The sequence below is a fragment of the Fundulus heteroclitus genome, chromosome 18, assembly GCF_011125445.2.
Source record: "Fundulus heteroclitus isolate FHET01 chromosome 18, MU-UCD_Fhet_4.1, whole genome shotgun sequence".
Lineage (NCBI taxonomy): Eukaryota > Metazoa > Chordata > Actinopteri > Cyprinodontiformes > Fundulidae > Fundulus > Fundulus heteroclitus.
The window spans coordinates 9515053-9535928 of NC_046378.1; the positions used below are offsets into that span (position 1 = coordinate 9515053).

General features: G+C 42.0%; 1 protein-coding gene across 10 annotated transcripts in view; it reads right to left on the reverse strand.

The window, feature by feature from the left end:
• Window positions 1-20876, reverse strand: part of fli1 (Fli-1 proto-oncogene, ETS transcription factor) — a 43393-nt gene that overhangs the window by 3370 nt on the left and 19147 nt on the right. For 9 of the 10 annotated variants that reach the window (XM_036149705.1, XM_036149701.1, XM_036149702.1 and 6 more), the window contains 5 exons: window positions 19129-19332; window positions 10664-10732; window positions 2474-2533; window positions 1998-2057; window positions 63-110 (listed from right to left, as the gene is read on the reverse strand). In XM_036149705.1, coding sequence (XP_036005598.1) covers window positions 63-110; window positions 1998-2057; window positions 2474-2533; window positions 10664-10732; window positions 19129-19332 — 441 coding nt within the window. The remainder of the gene's footprint in view (window positions 1-62; window positions 111-1997; window positions 2058-2473; window positions 2534-10663; window positions 10733-19128; window positions 19333-20876) is intronic. The other variant, XM_036149708.1, reaches the window with a different exon arrangement.

Here is a 20876-nt window from a genome sequence, read left to right on the forward strand (position 1 = left end):
TCCTTATACTTACTGACGGACTGTCTAGTAACGGAAGACTTTGTCCATGTCAATAATCTTACCTGGGTTGGAGAGACGACTACTGGTGGGGCCCAGAATCTGGTAAGGATCTGTGAAGAAATAAAACAAAAAGTGGCATGTTACATACTGGACTCTTGAAACCTATTTCTGGTGTACTGTCTGCAATTCTATGCTTGTTACACTTTTAGTGTTAGCCAGCAAGCTGGAAGCTAAGTCTTGCTGAGGCAGTTCTTAAAAATTGTCTGCGTGCAAAACTTACTGAACAGAAGGCTGTGCCCAGCATTGATGCAACAACTCTTAGGTTACCCCAACAGTCTGAGTTTTTTTCACATTTACAATGATGTTCTCAGTAACTGATAGAGTCTGCATTGGCTGCTACAGATCCATGACTGTGTCTTGTATACCTGTGTACTTTCCCAATTTTGGGAAAGTGGCCCACTGAAGCAGTAGCCATTACAAATGATGTCCTATTATGAAGCGAGAGAACATCTTTTTGACTGGAAAGTTTCTTCACAATCGTTTAGCAAAAAGCTGTATTGAAGTATGTCATGAGCTGAATTATCAAAATGGGCAGTAAACATGCTAGCATTAGCCTATAAATTCAGCCAACTGCTCCATGTGAAAACATAGTCCGGAGATAACTGGCATGACTTTATTCAAGACTGTAGCTATGAGTTTGGAGTCAGATATATAAAAAATGCAAAGCTTTTACAGGCGACGTGTTGTCAGAGAACTACAGCTGCTTTCTTGAACGAGTTATCCCTGTGTTGCAACATCATATTAAGAACGTCCTGCAGAAACACCTACCAGAACCACATTCACGCATATACATGACATTGATTATATTACCTTTAGACATTGTACCTTTAATTACTAGGACATTATAACTCGTATTTCTTCTTTTGTTTTTGCAGCCACCCTCAATGTTCCTCTGAATCGTGGATATGACAACTTCGGTTGTTTTCCACTGTTTTTTTACAAGAGGGTGTGAGCTGTTGTTCCTTTCTCTTTAAAATACCTTACAGGTGTCCTCTTAGATTTAAGACATATTTTGCCAGGTCATGCTTCTCGTGTTTCCTTTTTTAGAAGCCAGAAATGTGTTTAGAAAGGTATAAACTTTCCACAATGGAATATTCCTACAGCTAAAAACACAATGCTGGAGGGATCTTTATGATCATTATTTAGAATAACAAGGTTATTTCATGAGCATATATATAATCAGCAGTATAATATTATGAGGTATAATATGAACAAGAGTATGAGTAAAACAATCCTCTTTTATGCTATTATTTATTTTTCCCAATTCTTCTTATTCCATTTGATCCTGAAACATGCAGGTGCATTCCAATAAATTTGAATATCACTGAAAAGTCTAGTTTATTTTAGCAATTCCATCAAATTAAGATTTCATTTTGGCTTTCATTAGCTGTATGACATGATCAAAGTAAACAGAAATAATGCCCGCAATATCTCACTCTTTGTGTCACTCTTCGAACAGGATAAATGGAATACGTTTGTTTTTCCATGATACTCTAAATTACTGAGACTCACTTGTACGCGAGCCATCAAACATGTTAACCTGAGAGTTTGCATGCAGTGGAAGACTAGTTCCCTTTTTTACTTCACAGCAGAGTCGTGTGGAAGGGATCCGGATTTTTAGAGATATGTCACACTCCTTCATAATTCATAATACTTTTACGTAACGTAATGCAAGTTCTTATACGTCATAAGAAAGATCTGCAAAGACTTTTATATGATCTTTGAATTGCAACCCCCTGTCCAGTGAACATGCTTAATAATGTATTACAATTATTAAGTATTATAAAAGCAAACATCAAGATGAGACTCAAAGAAAGAGAAAATAACTTTATCAAAGCATTTGATGCAAATGAACACTGATATCCTTACAAACAAAGGAGCTTTGAGTCTTGGCTCATGCTTACAAAAAGCACAAAGGATGCAGAGTAAGCAGTTACCTGGCTGAGCTCTGGGCTGCTCAGTGGACTTGGTCACATTTTGAGGAACTACAGGTGAGCCTGCACGGAGGGACGCAATCATTGGACGACGATGGCGAGACAGAGAGAGGGAAACATAAAATGATTCAGAGATAACATTTATAGGGTGGTCACAGATAACTAGACTACTCAACGTGGAGGCATTTTAGTTGAGGTCCAAAGAAAACAAGGAAGTGACTGAACTGCCTTCTGTAATCTCAAGGTATCTTTCCCATGTGTCTAGACTGTGTTGATGTCAGTAACACACATCCTCTGGTGCAAAGTCAGGATAAAAGCATCCAGGTATTTTAATCTGTGCAAAATGTCCACAGATGAAGTTTATTTTTCCAAAATGTACAAAGGAATCTCTCTCTCTCAGTGGGTTTCAACGACTTAATCTTAGGAGAATACTAAATAATATAAGTGAATATTTGATGTTTTACAACTTGTGATCTTACCTTTGCCACTGTGCATGTTGTTGGACCACCCTGTCCGCCGTACAGCTTCATATGATGGATCTGAGAAAAAAAGAAAACCATAAAAAAATTCAAATCATATGTTTTTATGTAAAAGAATAAATAATTACGAATGCATTTAAAGCTAAAAGAAGGTGTTTTAGTGGAGAAAAGTATAGCTGTCACAACCCCTCAGATTTACTTAAACCATAGCCCTAAAAGGTCTTTGTGTGCACATGGTTAAATAAAATATCATGATCCCAAGTAAGCAACTGTTACAGATGTCAACGTAGCGTTAATAAATCAATGGGAATATGCTTAACGACTCCCTCCACAGGATATCTGGACATGCTCGTGTGGTTTGGTTGGGCTCGGTGTGGTGGTTAAAAAGTCGATGGCACAATCTTCGAGAATGTTCACAGTTGCTTGAGCAGCTTGCGACACACTAACCACAAATTGCTGATGCAAATTGACGAACAACAGAGACACACAACACATACAAAACAAAGGCTGGATAAATTGTGCGTTCACATCTCCGGTCCCATCACAAGCGGCATCCACGCAACCTTCACAAATGGTCCAACGGGCCTGCTTCGGATGAGCCTTTTCTGCTCTGTTTCTGCCAGCAACGCAAAGCTGCACGGGTTCCACCAAACAATCAATCACTCTGACACGTGCATGCAACCGAGGCTGTGGCAACATCTCAAAAACGCGCTGGTATACTCGTGGTGCACCTGGCCGGCGTCCTTCATTGTTTGCATTATTACAGATATAAACAGATCAAATAGCCACCATAATACAGATTTGATTTGCACACATGTTATCCACGGCATTAGCAGTGATAGCGAATTGTTTTGTCAGCAGTTTTATTCTGCCAGGGGACAGCGTACAGAGACACTGTACAGCTGATGACCGAAGTTGCCAGTGGAATCAGCAGGCTATACAAAAATAAAAATTGCCAATTTGTAAAAATTGCCCAGTGTAGCTTGCATTTGAACCCAGAACTTTCTTGCTGCAAGGCAACAGTGCTAACAACTACCCGACAGTGCAGCCACAAATTATCTCTTCTGTTTTATATTACTAACCTATTTATGAAGTTTACAGAGTTCCTTAACAGATTGAGTGTTAATTGATTCAAATAGAATATAAATAAGTTTAGCCAGTAAGTGTATATTGTATGAGCTGTATGGGTTATTTCTAGCTTGCTCCGTTCATTCCGACCTTAGTTTGTTAGTGAACACAGGCCCCTGGTAACTGTACAGTGTCATGAGAGTACCGATACGACTGGCTTCCTATAAATACGCAGTTTGGATTGATTTCGATTTCTCAAACACCAATATATGTATTTGCAAAGCTAACCTCGTGCGACCTTTACATTACGCAGAACAGAAATGTACTTGCTTTTGATTGCGTGATCAAGACTCCAAGTTGTTTTCATCCTATTCAACGTTGTGAACCAGATTTATAATTGTTCAGTTGAAACTTCATTAGGCATCAAACATTTGTCTGAACACTTTTTTTTTTTTTGGAATCGCAAAAGTATTTACCATAAAAAGCACATTTGAGCTTTTCAGCTGCTGTAAGCCATTCTGTTAACTCTGGTCACAGACCAGTAACACCATATTCATCATAGCTTCCTGTTAGGGCACTTCCTTACACAATGCAACACTGCCCTCATGTGGATTATTGTATTTCAACATTTTATACACTTTATCAGTAAAGAATTAAATTACATTTTGCCGCATTACCAACCATCGGACACTTTGACAAGTAACTAATTGAATTACCCATTTCACAATCAAACACCCAACTAGACACTAAAATATTTTATCACAAGTGTATTCAAATCTCAAAGGACTAATTTCTGTTTAAGTTTCCCCATCTTTACTAGCAGAATGTACCTAAAAGGGGACGTTTCCTGCCGCTTGGAGATCTCCCAGTCTCATCAGCAGTTCCTTCACTGCTAAACTCTTAACCTTCCCTGACAAGAGAGATTGTCCCTGGCGTCCGTGACTCCATAAAGGAATTGAGTGAAAGAAAGAAAAAGGAAGGTCCAAACAAGTGACAGCGTGCACATAAGGTTAAAGGAAGGATATTAGCTTTCAATAAAAAAAGAAAGAACAAAGGGGTACATAACCGAAACACATAAAAAAAAGTGGTAGAGGAGGGACAAATAGTAAGAACGCTGCTGTGGTTTTAGAGGGGCTGTCAGGTTCAATCTGGTGTGGGCCGACAGCATAGCCAAAGACCAACGACTGGGGGAGAGTCCTAGGAGACTTGTGTTTCCTGCCTGCTTCTCCTGCAGACAACCTCTCTTTGTTTTACTGGCCCTTTTTTCCCCTCTGCTCACTGCCAGCCCCCCTCCACCACACCTCACCCCCGCCAACCAATCCCCATCACCCCGCAGAAGAAAGTCTCCCAACGGGGGCTACCTCTGCTGCCGAGAGGGCTTAGGAGTCGGTGGGGTAGAGACCAGGAGGAGGCGAGGGGAGAGGGAAGGTGAAGAAATCCCAAACGACGAGACGCAGACAGATAATAAAGTGCACGAAAAAAAAAAAAAAAGGCACAGAAGAGAGGAAAGTAATGAAAAACCACTGAGTCAGACAAACTGTAACTCTGGAATTTGAAAAGAAAACAGCGGCAGCGCGAGAAGCTACTGTCTGGTGCAGGCCGGGGGGATGCTGGGTTGTTTCACGCATTCGAGAACCGAGCGGGGGGTTCCAGAAATGAGTTTTGTGTCTCATGCAAACGCCTAAAAAAAAATGATTCCAACGATCCTAACAAGTTCGTATGATTCAAACTTTGAACCCATAATTGCCCTTTGCTTTACCCGTGCTTTGCCGTGTGAAAGGTGGGGAAGTGGAAGTGAAACTGCAGAAGAGGGAAGGAGACGCAGATGCATGAAGTACAAAGCCCCAGTGATTGTGTGAGGGGGGGGGGGCAACCGTGCAAACACAAACACGAAAACGCATACAGAGATCAGCCTCATCCCCACCCTGTACCCCCCCCCCCCCCACCCCCACCCACCCCTTCTGCCTTCATTTTTCCAGGCCTCGCTCTGACTGCGACTCGCGCCAGTTTCCACTCTGGTCTGGGGTGTGGTGCATGCTCCTGGGAGACTTCAACTGGTGGACCAGTTAGTCAAAACAAGACCTGAGCGCTCCACAGAGAGGAGAAGAGAGAAACAGAGAGACACTGAGAGTGAAGAAGAAAGATAAAGAGAGAGAGAGATAGATAGAGAGAGGGAGAGGAAGAAAGAGCAACCAAGGTGAGAGAATGAGGCAAAGACAGAGAGCAGTAGGAAAGAGTTGAGCCATGGACTGGTTTTCACCCTGAGTTTGGGTTGGTGAGAGAGAGAGAGAGAGAGAGAGAGAGAGAGAGAGAGACCCAGACAGGCTAAACTTTTTTAATACCCATAATACAGGTGCTTTAAAAACCATCTGTAAGGAGACAGAGCCATAAGAGGAGGAGAATGACGGCAGTCCAAAGGAGTTAGCCACCAGAGCTGCACAAAAAAACTATAAACCCACTGATGTAGAAATGTTTAGAGAAAGTTGAACACATTGGAAAATGATGGATGTATGAATGTTAAAAACTTATTTTACCAAACTATTTTTAAACGTTTTGTCACCTTAAACTTGAACTTTGCCCTGTCTTCTTTACAAATTAGTTCAAGCTCAGTCAGATCGGTAGGATAGTGTCCGCGGACATCCCTGAATTTTGAGTTATTGCCAGAAATTCTCAATTGGATTGAGGTCTTTAACTGAGACCAGCAACCCTGTTGAAGAACAGCATGCCCACAGAACCGTGCCCAACGTGTTTTATCCTAAGCAGAGGGTGTTCAGGTCAATGTGCAGTGTTAGTTGTTTCGCCAGATGTAGTGTATTTATTCAGCATCCCCTACATGGCTTGAGAAAAACCTACAATAATAATTCTTGTGGCTTTCTCTCAGTTATCATATTTTTTCTTGACACCCCTCCGTGATGGCTAGATTGGACTGATGGAAGTCCTGTTTTCACATTTGCCAATCTGAACATTGGATCTATGCACCTCCTCCCTCCAGAGATATCACGGCACTTGTGGAAGCTTCTCTGATTTCTCTTCTCATTGGCTGCCCTGTCAGTTTAGATGTAAAAAAGGTTAAAAGTGTTTTCAAAAGATTTGTTGATCAGTGCTGACTTATTAGTTTTCATACCTATCCCATCTTCCTTAGTCTTCACAATGCCAATAAGGTGACTTCAAAAGGCAACTGGTTGCACTGCATTTTGTTTAAGGGTGCCAGACCAAAGGGAGTCTCAATATGACGACAGGCTAGTCTGAAAAAGGTGTTGTCGGTTTCTATTCCCTTATTAATAGTGCACTTGTTTGTGTTGGTCTACCACATAAACTCCTGATAAAATGTGTTAAAGTTTATTGTTGTAATGTAACAAGTGAAGAAGCTTAAAAAGATGTGAAAACTATTGTAAGGCCCTGCATGAGGGACCCCGCACATAATGGGGTTTGCCTTTAATCCTCCTATGCAAACAATGCCTGTACAAAACTGAATCTTTTATCTTGAACAAAGGCAGAGGAGCGCGCACTTATGTGAATTACAATAAACATACACAGAAAGAAAAAGAAACGTCGCGAAATTGATTGACAGTGCATCAATGCGACACTTGCTTTCTATGACGTTGTCAGCGTTAAAACATGCTCGAACGCACGCTCTTGCCAAGACGTAAGGAACCTAGCCACAGATATGCAGCCAGTCCACAAGAAAATGGAAGACAGAGACCTTAAACACACGCAGAAACACACACACACACACACACACACACTCACACGCTCGCATATTCTTTCATAGCTGCTGCATTCCGTGTTTTATGTGCTCTCTTTTATTCATAACATTGCCTTTTACACCGCAGAATCTGGTGCAGATTAAGGGTTGTCTCCTGCCGTACACTTGTGCTTACTCTACCCCAAAGAGCCTGTACGGTATTTGGCAGTTCTCACAAGGCAATATGAACATGAACATCTGGCAGTCTGCACAGACGCTGATAATCGGTTTCTCCTTCAGTAAGGCACCTTTTATTGTTGAGTCACAAACTCAATGTACTAGTCTTGGCATGTTGCCTTCTTGATCTTATTTGGCCTCTTTGTTATAAAGACGTTGGACAACAATAACATAAAACTATAAGATTAATTAATTTCTGATATTGAATGGAAATGCACACATGGCAAACAATAGTTCTGTTTCATTAGTCTAAAAAAAGTTACAAAAAAAAAAAACTAATGTGAATACTCTGGTCCCTTCAACGCCAGAGACCGACACATAGGGCCCGCGTCTCTGCTCACAGCTGAAGGCAGGCTTGGTGTGACGGGAGCCGATTATAGCAATCACCTCTGGTGAGGGGGAAATGCTCTCGAAGGGAGTGACCCACTGTTCCTGCCAGTCCAAATACCTGGCGCTGAGAACCAGGAAGAGCAGGGTCAGGGGGTGACAGAGCAGAATCTTATCTGGCCTGCCCATTGGTCTATTAGGTTGAAGCCGTGCAAGAGCAGGTCCACAGCCGGGTAACTCTCACCGCAGGGTTAGATAGAGAGAGAGGCAAAGGGCATTCTCTGACACTTATCAGAGCTAGTATTTCCTCTGCCACTGCCTTGATAGGGCCCCCTCATCCTGTGAGCGAGGCTATCAGTGTTATTGCAGTCCTTTCTCTCGTCTCTGGTGGTGACACTCTATAGCCGATGTAAACGAGTTGCTTTTTTTTTTTTTTCCCTTTTCTTACAGATAGGCAGCCAGTGTCTATTCCAGTTGTGTCAGCACTAAATGATGTTTTTCGGGTGAAAAGCCATCAAGCGGAAAGGGACGGTCATTCTGAATGGCATAGCTCTTGAAAACTCAGCTCGGATCCCACTTCTAAAATGCAACCACGCGGGAATTAACAAAAAAAATAAATACGTAAATAAATAAAACAAATAACACAATAACTGTCTGCAAAGCCTGTATTTTATTTAACGAAGCAGTTGTTTCTTTTCCCAACTTGGCTATTGTGTTGTGAAATAAAATTACTCTGATAAGCGTAAATGGAGGTTTGTGTATTTGTCAACTAAAACGTTTTACTAACGACAAAAGCCTTTTTATAGCAGTTTAACCAGATCTAACATTTGTGAGTTCTGCACATCGTCACTTTTGCGTTGGAAAAATTTTAATATTTTCTTAATAGAGTGTTCCTATGTGCCGCTGCATGCTTAAGAGGTGTTTTCTCTCATCAAGAAGCTAGGACTCCAAATCCAGATCAAATGCTTTAGAACTGCTGAACGCTTAAAATATCCTCTCTATAAACAGCGATTGGTTTGATATGATCTGCATCTAAAAATGTTCATGTAGTAGAGTACTGATAGTTAAAAATTACAAAACCATTTAGTTGTCAGGTTAAGGGTCGCGTGGCCATCGTGACGTTGCTCTGTAGTTAAAAATCTTGAAACGCACACGTTATCTTTTATATACCTCTGCAAATGTAATGCCCAACCATTAGCCACGGAAAACTCTAATAACCTCATCAGCGGCAGGATACAATAGGCTGTCACCATGTTTGCATGGAGGGCTGCTGCGGAGAGTTCAGAAAACATTGTCATGGAAGTGCAGAATTCAAAAGTAATGGGGTTTGAAAATACGGTCTACAGCGTCTACTAGAACTGGTACAAAATTTTGAAGTCAATATAGTCTTCAGGAATTCCCTCTGCCTTTGTTTCTGAGTTAGCTTTCCTCCACTGTGACAATTTCTCCAAACTGGGTCCAGATTGACGTCTTTCGACAACCGGTGAGATGATGACCACCAACTGAGCAGGAGAGGATCGTTCTGGAGCGGCGGCTCTGTCGGCTGAGCATACCTTCGAGCCGAGAACTGCAAGAAACAGTTATATAGCTGCTTTTATGTCATGGTAACGCTCATCCCTTTGACAACAGGGATGGCTGGTCAACCGCTCGCAGTACACTTTCAGCGTGTACGCCTACAGCTAAAAGACGGACGTGTTTTTGACTTTCTCCACAGCAGAGTCTCTGAAACCGAAAGGAGTTGAGCTGGCTCAGACGGTAAAGAGTTGGTGTTGGAGTGAAATCTGTATTCGGACACGGTGAAACTTTGAGAAAAATGTAATGGAGGTCGAGGAGATTCCCCCTTACCCATGGGCCAGCATAACAGCTGGTTACCAGGCTGGTTGGGTAGACACTGCTGATCAAACAGTCACACTGATTTGTCTGGCAACTCCCCCAGCGGGGTGGGTGTGAAAGAGGTCTGTCAGGCACTGCTCCCCACCCAAGTGTTGTCTGATCTCATACATGTGAGGGAAGACTAGACCTCATCTGTCTCAGCCAGACAAGAGAAATCCCACTTTCCGTCAGTATATATTTTTAATACATATGAAATGTAAATTACTTAGTTTTGATACTCCAGTGACACAATTTTTTGGAAATAAAGCCGATCCCCAACAAGCAAATCGATTTTAATTCTCAGATCGGTTAAAAAAAAAAAAAGAACATCATATATTACACGTTCTCCAATGCCACTAAGTCACCAGCGCACATCCACTCGTTTGCATCCCGGCCTGACCCGAGGCGCCCAACCAGCCTCATCTGTCATCCACCACAAGCACACATTGTTGCCTCAGCACCTGTCTGCGATGCCCGCTCCTCCAGTAAACAGCCTTATTCACGGGCCCTCCTTCGAATAATCACCGTATTTAAAGTCTGTTTGTGCACTTTTGGTGCTGTGGAAAAAAAACTAATCAGCACTCTGTTCTTGCCTCGGCTGTTAATACGGCCCTATTCTGTTATTCCACCTCTAAGCTTCTCTGTGTTGTCACGGCATTCAGGTAGCTGTTTTGAATGGAACAATCTGCTCATCATAGCTACACAAAAGCTGCACCTGCCCGGAGCATTGTCCTCGGCAATCAGCCATTTCGTATGCTTTGGTTCTGGCGAGTGGGCTGTTTTCCAAAGTGCTCCGGCGCTTTGTGTCTTTTTTGTTTTTAATTTGCATCGCCGACGCTGGCCAAACGGTGATCTGAATTCCCATTTAAGATTTCTGACAACACTTTACAACCATCTGAACCCTTTTAACAGTTACATAGGACTCCCCCGAATGTCAACTATATACGACTAGACAAAAGATTGTTATCTTTTGAAATAGGAAACAGAAAAGACCTCCGTACCTTCTTTGGCAGCCAAACGCGGTGATGTGTCGGTGTGAGATGGTGTGTTGTAGGATAATGATGAGCTACCTGTAAAAGGACAAGAGTACTCGGTGAGATCCACTTGTTTTGCAGTGAGTAAAAGTGTAGGTGTTTAAATTACAGAATAAGAAGAAGACTCCAACTCTTTAGACAGTTTTAAAGCAGCAAACAGAGAACATTGAACTGCATGTTTTAGCTTTAACATTTTATTTCAACGTGGAACCAAAGCAGGCACCAGTGCACAGAAAAAGCTTTTAAGCGCTGCCAGCAGGTGGCAGCAGAAAACCCCAGCTCCATTTCAGGTCATCTCACTCATTTCTTGACTCGCTTTGCTTTTCATTAGAAAATAATCTGAAAGTGTTTGCGCAACATAAATTTATCCCAGAGCAAATCAAATACAGCCCAGATTTGAGGTCCTTAAAATGCAAAGAAAACCCCCTCAGAGCCCCGCTGATTTTTCCAGTATACCCGTGCTCCTCCTGGGAGGAGAGACTCCTCATATGGCAGCCTATTCACTTCACCTTATGGAGCAGAGCTCCACTGTGCCACATTCCTCCACTTACACAGGCACCCTGGGCGGCACCAAAACGCTCTCTTAATTTTAGCTGCCCCGAGGCATAAATCAGTGAGTGGAAAAACAGACCCAAAAAATCCACAGAGAAAACACAAGAGCAGTTACTGCGAGGAGAGCGCAACCCAAGATTTAACACTACGATGACTGAGCATGGGAAGGATACTTTTTTTTTTTTTTTTTTTTCCTGAATGGAGCTATATGAAAGGCAACCTTGAGTACAAATGGAAATAAAACGCCAGCAGGAATGGGATGTTTTCTTGAGATCTGATGCAGGATCCTTACCTAGTGTGTGCTGCTGCTGCTGCCGGTGGAGGGGCCCGTCGCGGCAGGCCGGGGGTCTGTTTTTTTAGGGGGCGGCTGCAGGGGTGAAAGAGTGGGGTTCTCCACAGATGAATTTTAACCTCCACATACCCCACCCCTCCCTGTTCTACCTACTCCATGGCACCCCCAAGGGTCTGGGTCTAGTTTAGAAAGCTGGGGGCCTTAGAACAGGGGAGCTATTGTATAGGGCAGGGTCCCTCCACAGCAATCAAACGCAGCTCGCCGTACAAAAATAATTCCACACGCTCAGTGTAAGCACACGGGGGCAAATGAGCCACCACGGCAGTGTCTTTGGAATGAAGGGTAAAAAGTGTAGGAGAAAAGACGGAACGGACAAGGATGGGAGGGAAGGGAAGGGAAGGCAGAGGGAAAAGACCGTTAACCCTTTTCCCACTGTGCGCCACATATGTGGGCCTGACCCAGACAGGCAAACAGGCAGCATTGCAGAGCAAACCTCAAACCATCCCACAGAGAAATTCGGGACCGCCGCATGGCTGAGAGCGAGAGTGAACGAGACAGAGGAGGGAGCGACCACAGCTGACTGCTCTGTGAGGGGAAGAGTTGGCTGCCGTGCCTATTTATTTGCACGGCTTCTTCCTCTTTCAGAAAACAAACGTCCCGGTAATCTGACAGCACAGTGGGAGGACTGACCAGCCTTTGAAACCCCTCGCTCTCCCTGCGTGTCTTCAGTCACATCTGTTCAGGGCCTGTTAGATTACATAACAACCGCAAACAATTTGCTTTTCTCCCCTTCCTCTGACTGATGGGTCTCTCCGAAGTCCAACTCACCAGCTTGGCATGATAAAGACAATGTGTTTTTATCATGCCAAGCGCCTTATTCAGCATTTCACAGCACCCAGAAGAGGGCCCGCAACGTCTAATCTGCTACGCGATAACATAATCCCCAAAATGTGCTGAGTATCGCCCAGTTTTGATTCCCTTACCACCTAATGCAGGGCAAATGGGCTCCAGCCTTCTTCCTTTAAGCGCGACAGGACAAAGCTCCCTTATATCAGCCTTAAAGAGAGAAATACACGAAAGACCAAGGCTATCACTCAGATATGTACAACGTATTGAAAAAGTAATGATGTTTTTTTTCTCTAGTAGAGGGAATAGCTTCTGGCAAAACCAAGATCGTTCTCCAATATTTTTACACACTGCTTGCTTTTTCCGAAGCCACATTAAAATCTTTACACTAGCGTTTTCATGTATGTTGTTCTAGCTGAGCTCTTTGTGCAAGGCCGCCCGCTGAAGAACAGATTTAAGGGGGATCGTTCAGGATTTCAAAAGTTCACCTGAAACGTTGTAAGCCGTTAGTATAGAACCAGCAGTAGATAACTTCCTTGGTTTCTTTTTTTTTTATGAATTATGAATCCAGATCGGTTGATGGACACACACTGAGGCAGACTTCCTCTGTCCTAAAACAACTATGATCTCAAAAAAACAGAGGCTATTAAACGATCACCTGACAAATGGGAGCAGGAAGGATGCGGCGACAATTACAATCCTCTGTGAAAGATGTATTTAAAGCAGAAGATGTAAAGCTTTCCAAGCAAAGTAAATTGCTAATAGAAAGCGATTTCAGTTCAAAAATTAATAAAACACTGTCAACTTGGATCATAATAATATTTAAATCTTCAACAGCTTTAATTATATGAGAGAATTTTGCACACCCAAAAGACTTTATATATGTTTCACCACCTCCTACCTCCATGTCTCATGACAATAATCACCAATAATGGAGTAAACAATGTAAAAATTATTATATACACAAAGTTGTAAGATTTTTTTTTTTTTAAAGATTGAAGCAGTTTTAAGAAGGCAGAAGTCCAATTTGCTCTTGACAACTCTTGGACTAGCCAGTAGCTTGCCCTAAAAGACTTGAACCTTTACACTAAATGAGCACGGCTAGCGAATCATCTACAACAGGAAGGATATGAAATGTTCTAAGCAGATGTCAAATCAATCTGAACCAATAAAGCAGCTATTAATAAAGCTGAACTCCCTAAAACTACTGTTTAAAATATCATTTCCAGAACATTTCCAAAAATATTCCCCACTTTACCAACAGAAGTGTTACAGCCTGTTAAAAAAATATCTATTATTTCTGCTTTTAAAAAACTGTTAAGACCAGGATTTGCTTTTCAGCCTCTTAAAACAGTACGTGTTGTCAAGATAAAAAAGCGCAAACAGGCAAAATCTGGCAGTAAAAATTTTGAAGCATGGGGATAAAACACAAAACAAAAAAAACTGCTCAAAACAAGAGTACATTGCAGAGTATTTTGAGAAACTCCAGAAGAAAGTGAAGTGGAAGAAAATGAAGTGGTGTTGAAGAATGGCGACTGCATAAAGCCGTGTATGGGCAGATCAACTGAATGACAGAAAATTATACAAACTACCAATGAAGTGTGATTCCTGTTCTGCTTCTGTATTAAAAATGCCTGTAAGCCTGCTGGTATTAAAAAAAAAAAAAAAAAAAACGTTAAATGTAACGTAAATGTTTAATAGTACATGCTACTCCAAACAGTGTTCTGGTCCTCAGTTGGCAATATAATAGTGGTTTCATTCTCAGACTGAACAAGACCTGTTGATCAACTAAGGGAAAACAAAACTAAAACAAATCCAAGAACCCTCTTGGAGCAATCAGTGATGACTAAACGAACTTATAGAATATCTAATTTTAGAAATGATTATTGTTTATAGCTTCTCACCACGGTAATGCATTATGTATTAATCTCTAATCATATTGTACAAAAAGGACTTATAATCATTATTTCTAGAGGTATTGGTTAAGTTAGAAAAAAAGGGAAAACTAAGCATTTGTCTGTGACTTGGCATAAATATGAAATTTAAATTCATTGCACATCTGTCTCCCATCCCACCACACTACTTCCTTCCAAACCCTTTTGTTAATATGTGGACAAACGACAAAGCTTTTTTGGGAAGCCCTACGGCAGTAGAGGGGCATGATGGTAATGCAACTGAAGCTGTGGTCGATAGATGGACTGACCAAGTGAGGGGATCTGGGATAGAAATCTACATTATATATCCTACAACACAGTGAAGAGAGCTTTGGAGCAGTCCCAAAAGACCATTCCTGTGACCTTATTAAGCTTGACGACACGGAGAGGGAATTATCCTGGTAGTAACGTGACTTATATGATGGGCATTAACATGTTACGCAGGAAAAGTGTATATTGAATTAATGGCGAACAAATTCAGACAAATCCCTCTTGTTATAGTAGAAAAAAGTGCCAGTAAAAGCAACTTTTCATCCCTGCTTTAACTCTCACCTTTATCAACATGAATAGTAGCTGAAAAAAGGTTGAATAGTTCAACAGTGATATTGACATAAAATATGGTCAGATCGCTTTGCAAGTTTCATTGCCACTGCGCCTTTTCACATTGTGTTCCATTACCACCAACAACTTGACTGTATTTTACAGGTATTAAAATCATTGTGACAGGGAAATGAAAACTATGCATTGTTTTTGATCAACTGGAATTCGTATCTAGTCTAGCAGAGTGTAAGGGTTCGGGAACGTCCTGCTTTCCGTTGTCGTACAAATGGGAAAAACAGAACTTTTCTTACACCAATTACACCGTTTTCACGTGTTTACTATTTCTAATCTCTGCGTAAACAGAGAATGTTGTCATGTAAACAGGTTAACAGAAACAGAACAAATGTCCAGTTTTCAATGGGGTCGTTGTCGTGTAAACAGGACCTTAATCTCAGTATAAATAGTTCTGTTTGGTGAAGGCCTCAAAGAGAACATTAACGTTCAAGGGGAAGACCATGGCTAAATTGCAAAACTAGCAAGACATGGCCATCTACCAATACATGTCACAGCACTCGCTGAACACATCATATGTACCATCACCTGAATACCAATCCACACTTCTCACATGTATAATGTTCCTTTTGATGCTCAGCAAACAGTCTTAAATCGGAAGCAACCGGACTTTCACTAATTCTTTCTGAAAGCATTTCGACACCTATACAGGAGTCTTTGTCAATTCTGGAGGCTCGCACTTGAACAGCCTGTAGCTGGAGCGCTGCCTCCATGGAGACCCATCGGTGGAGGACGGGTCTCCATGGAGGACGGTTCTCCATGGGCTTCAAAACTGAACCGTTCGAACTACCGGTCAAGCCACCACAATCGACAAAGACTCCTGTACGGGTGTTGTAAGGTTTTCAGAAAAACTGAGCGAAAGTTTGGTTGCTTCCAATTTAGTCCTGTTCGCTCTTGCCGTGATCCGGAGACCTAAGGTTTTGCACAGGCTGATACTCAACTATGATGCACTTGTGTTGGTCTATCCCAAGAGCAGTTTGTGGTTGTAAGCTGATAAAATGTAAGAACGTTACTGATACTTGGAAGGCAGTGTATAATTTGAAATAAAAGGGCGTTTATATCAGCCTTAAAACTACTAGGTTGTAAGAAGAAACACTACGTGTAATCCAGCTTCAATTAAGACCAATCTCTCCACTGCTCTCGTGAAGCCCATCGCCATATGCCCCGCGTCCATTCATGCTAATGCTGATGCATATTAATTCCTGAGCCCCAGTAGGTAAGTGAGCAAGCCACAGACTGCTTTGTTATGGTGGCTGACAGCAGACAGCTAACAGTAAAGGGCTCACAGCCAAGCTGCCAAGTCCCTCCACAACAGTGATAATCTGCCAATAGAAAGAACTAATGCAAGGGGAGCTCAATAAAATTGAAGCGAGGGAGAGCAAACTCTCCAGACCTCCTTTTTTCCCTACTCAGCCTGCGAGCCCAGATGTTTATGGTCTGTATAAACTATTGAGGGCTTGAGAACGTACCCCCCCCCCCCCCCCCCCACACACACACACACACACACACACACTTCTGAAGTGAACAGCAGCAGTGGTGCAAGAAGCCCAGACTTATCACTCTCCCTCTGCCTCTCAGTCTCGACTCCCTCGCTTTAAATCCATCCAGGCACACAAGCAAAGGCGACAGCTGGGAAACAGAACTAGCGCTACTCTCCTCTGGCTTTCATTCACATCTTTCTCAAGCCATTCCCATGCACGAAAAAAAAACAAAAAAACAAAAAAAACAAATCCTTTTCCAGTTTGACCATATAACTGTTCCTAATGCTTGCAACCTGTTGTTGTTTTCCATGCAATCCAACAGTAATGGAGCCGTTCCTTCATTTAGCCTGTGCTTTGATGCTCCTTAAGAACTACAGCAGATCAGTTCACAGTCTTCGCCCATCTGGCTTCTACCCCTTTCTTGTCAAAAGATCCAGTCTCTTGCTGTCTGAGGTTTGGTGCTCAGCTCAGCTCCGCTTCCAGCACATGTGGTATCAAACCGACCTACATGGGTGCGATAAAGCAAACAGTCCACGGTCCCTCCCTGACAGACTAATTTGAACAAATTCTCAAATTGCACTCCAAATTGAAAGCACATTGGGGGTGTGGGAGGCCGTCGCTTATAAAAAAATCCAAATAAGTGACCGAGAATGAGGCCAAAATAATACACGGCCGACGAGCCTTGTTTGTCGTAAGCAGCTGGGTAGCCAGACAGATGTTCAGCTCGTGCCTATGGCCGAACCGGCGTGGGTGTCGAATGTTCCTGCGAGTGACGTGGCAGGAATGTTTTGTTATGGCACGGCTATAGGAAGGGAGGCTGCTCCTCCGTGTTTTGGCCAAGAGTCCTAATGACGGAGAGGAATGCTAATCAGAGACTCGAAAAGATTGGACCAAAGGCACACATGGTAGAGACACATGTTTATGAAATTATGATGATTATTGCGCCATCAGTTCTTCAGAGGAGGATTGGAGGTAATATCTGAACGTAGTAAATTGGTACCGAGCCTGACAGCCGTGACCTATAGTCAGTAATACTTCCAGGGTTTGTCTTTGCTTTCCTCCTTCCTTTCCCCTTTTTTTTCATATTTTGGAATCTTGCCTGAGCTCAAGCTCTCATGACTCAAGCCAGGGGTCTATTTTGTGGACAAAGGTTGGTTATGATATTGCTTGTGTGTGTGCTGTGGTGGGTGAAATGAGAATGACCTAAGTCTCTAAATCGGGGTCTTGTTCTCCTTTCGGGTTTTTTCTAAGACATTCATTTACTAATATGTTTCCTTTTGCCCTTAGGCTCCTAGTGTTAAGAATACAAACAGTTTTTGTATCTCCAAATCAAGTCTCGCAGTCCAGACTCGGAAGAATTCATCTTTTTGACTGGTGGGATCGGATCCAAGGCAATTTTCAACTGGCAAGTGAGCAGGAACCCCAAGACATCCCTTCGGTCTCCAAAACACACAAAGTCTACATTTAAAAAAAAAAAAAAAAAAAAAAAAAAAAAAGGGCAGTGATGGGCAGGTTTGCAATGCCGCAATCCAAAAGCTTGTGTCTAAATCCTGCAGCCAGTGGCCATTATGAAAACTGCTTTGCAGAGTGTGCCCAGCAGTGGTCAGACAGATCCACCCGCTGCAGCGCCTCACAATGAGGCTGTTATACTGACGGTAGGCATCTCTCTCTCTCTCTCTCTCTTTCTCTCTCTCTCTCTGCCTCTGTCTCGCTTGCTCTCTCTCTCTCTCTCTCTACATAGAGAAAGCCATTGACACCCAAAAAAATACAGTTCCCATTACATCACATCAAGGTCCATCACAATTTTAGAAGAGAAATGTTAAATATAGTGGAGCTAGCAGTCACCCCACCCATTGGGTTGTCATGATATTCTGCAACAGCAGCAGAAAAAAACAAACAAAAAAAAAACTCACACTACCCAGAGGTACAGAATTTCTGAGTTTCTGAGTTTCAAACTAATGTGTATTCAAACCACAGCCGCGCCAGATGTTACATCTTATGTCAAAATGCCATTTGCATATAGCCTCAGAAAACTGACTCTGCTTCTCCAAAGAAACACATAAAGCCAGATTGCAACAAGGCACTCTTCAAAGGTAAAAAGGCTCATATTTATTTGCCCCATTGAAAATTGCAGATCAACGTTCTTTGCTGTGCTGAACATACAGACCGCGCTTGTTTCCTGAGGCAATGCACCTGGGCTTCATCTTTTTTTTTTTTTTTTGTTGGACCATGTGGAATAAAGGCGCTGCAAAGTGTAGCGAGGGGGATGTAGTTGATGGTTATCTTCGAGCAGGGGGGAAAGAAACCCGTCTTGGTTTCCAGATTTCTGCTACAGACTGGGCACCAATGCGGAAAAATGAGTTCCAGTTAGAGCGATTCTATTCTGCTCGTTGTCGGTATGTCATTTGGTGGCGAAATAAAATCCATCAGGTTTCTTTCTCAGGGTTAACTTGGCAAATAAAAACTTTTTTACAATCTCACTCTTTATCCATCAGATGAGGGGGGAATATCTGAATATGAAAAGAAACCATTCACTCAAAGTGACTTTCACTTTCTAGTAAAAAAAAAAAGTCTTTGAATAGCCTTCTGCAGAGAAGAGAATTCAGTTTCCCTAACTTTTCTACCTACGTCTTTACCAGTCCGTCAAATAGTTCTATCTGTTTAGTTTTTGGCTTTACACGCGAACTATAACACACACACACACAGCAGACTTACTTTCCCTGAGGTAATTGAGATGAGACAGAAGCACTTCGGCGTTATACATGGTGGTAAGCCGGAGGAAGTCGTCTTTGCTCATCTTGCAGAGCTCTTTGCCGTCTGTGTTATGAAACATCGACGTGTCGATTTCTAGCAGTCCGTACTCCTTGATGGCCCACTCCAGCCACTGGCGCACATGGTCATGGGTCCACAGTGATGGGTCTGAAGGAAGACAACGGGAGACAGTGGAAATGTATTGATTGAAGCATGCTTAGTGATAAACACACATGGGAAGAGAACTGGGGCAGTTTTACACAGAGCTGGTCAGGGGTATCAGCTAATTTAGCCGCTGCTTAGAACCGGGATAGATCACAGAACATTTCTCAGAACTTATTTTGTTGTTGGCAATTTTTAATGAATGGATTTAGTGCTGACATTGGTTATTTCTCCCTTTGCCAGTTTGTAACCCCTCTTTGTACCCTTGTGTTGCCATTTCTTCTCTTCCTACTCCTACTTCCTCTTTTCTTCTCTAGCCCCCATATGGTTGTGGCAGTTGGCCTTTTACAATCAGCTTGGTTCTGCTGGATGTTTCTTCATGTTTAAAGGGACTTTTCCTTCCTATAGTCACTCCATGCATGCTTGTCGCTACATGCCTATGATTAAAACCACACGTTATTCTAACTCTTTTATACCTTCTGCAATTAGGTTCTTAATATTGAATTAAGTGTCTTGTTTGCAGTTCTGACTATTGTGTGTAAAAGGTTGTAGCACATACCTATCTGCTCGTCTGTTTTTCTGTGTGGCTGGGTCGCGGCAATGAATTTTCTGGCTGGGCCACTGCAATGATGTTCCCTTCATGAGGTTAATAAAGTTTTTCTGAACCTGATTCTGGTATGAGGGACTGCTGCAAAGTCATCAACAGAATGTCACTCTCTCAGGAGGACAGAAAGCAAAAAGTCAATGACATGATCCAATCTGCTGGGTTTCCTTAGACAGAAAACTTTCAACCAGTCTATCTGCATAGTTTTATAGAATTGACTTTGTAAAGTGCCTTGAGACGACCCCTGTTGTGTTTTGGCACTGTATGAATAACATTTATTGTAATTTAACTATTTTGTGCCCATAAAAAATAAGTCATTGAAATGTACAAAAACACCTGCTTATCAGTTTATTCTTCTTTGTTATTAAGTATTAGTAAAAAATATGGAATCAAGTCATCTTAAAAAATGAGGTTTAAATGTAATGCAAAGTTACATTTTATAGTACAATAGTTTACAAAATCTTTGTGTCACCCTAATGACATTTTTTTTTTCTTGGCTAATTTACTCTCATGAAATCTGACAGATCACATGAGCGACCTACTGTAGATGTTTATTGAAGTCACATTTCCACATTTCTTTGTAGAAAACTATAAGTAAATTCAAACAGGTGGTTGAAACAACACGTGGCAAAGAGCTCAGTCTTGTCAGGAATAAAATGACAGCTAAAAAGGTGCAAAAGAGTGAAGAGGCTAAATCTGCTATTATCAAAATGATGCATTTAAACTTCTTTCTTAATTTAAATTAATCAGTGAGTCGTTTGAGTTTATTTATGAATTGATAACTGTTTTAAAATAAATCGTATTATACAAATGATCATTTTCTATAAGATTTTCTAAGCATAACCCAATTAAACCCGCCGTTCTTCCCAATGTTACTGAGTCTGTATTGAATTGCTTTACACCACAACAATTAAATTGATGAGAACTGCAGCTTCAAAATTTCCAG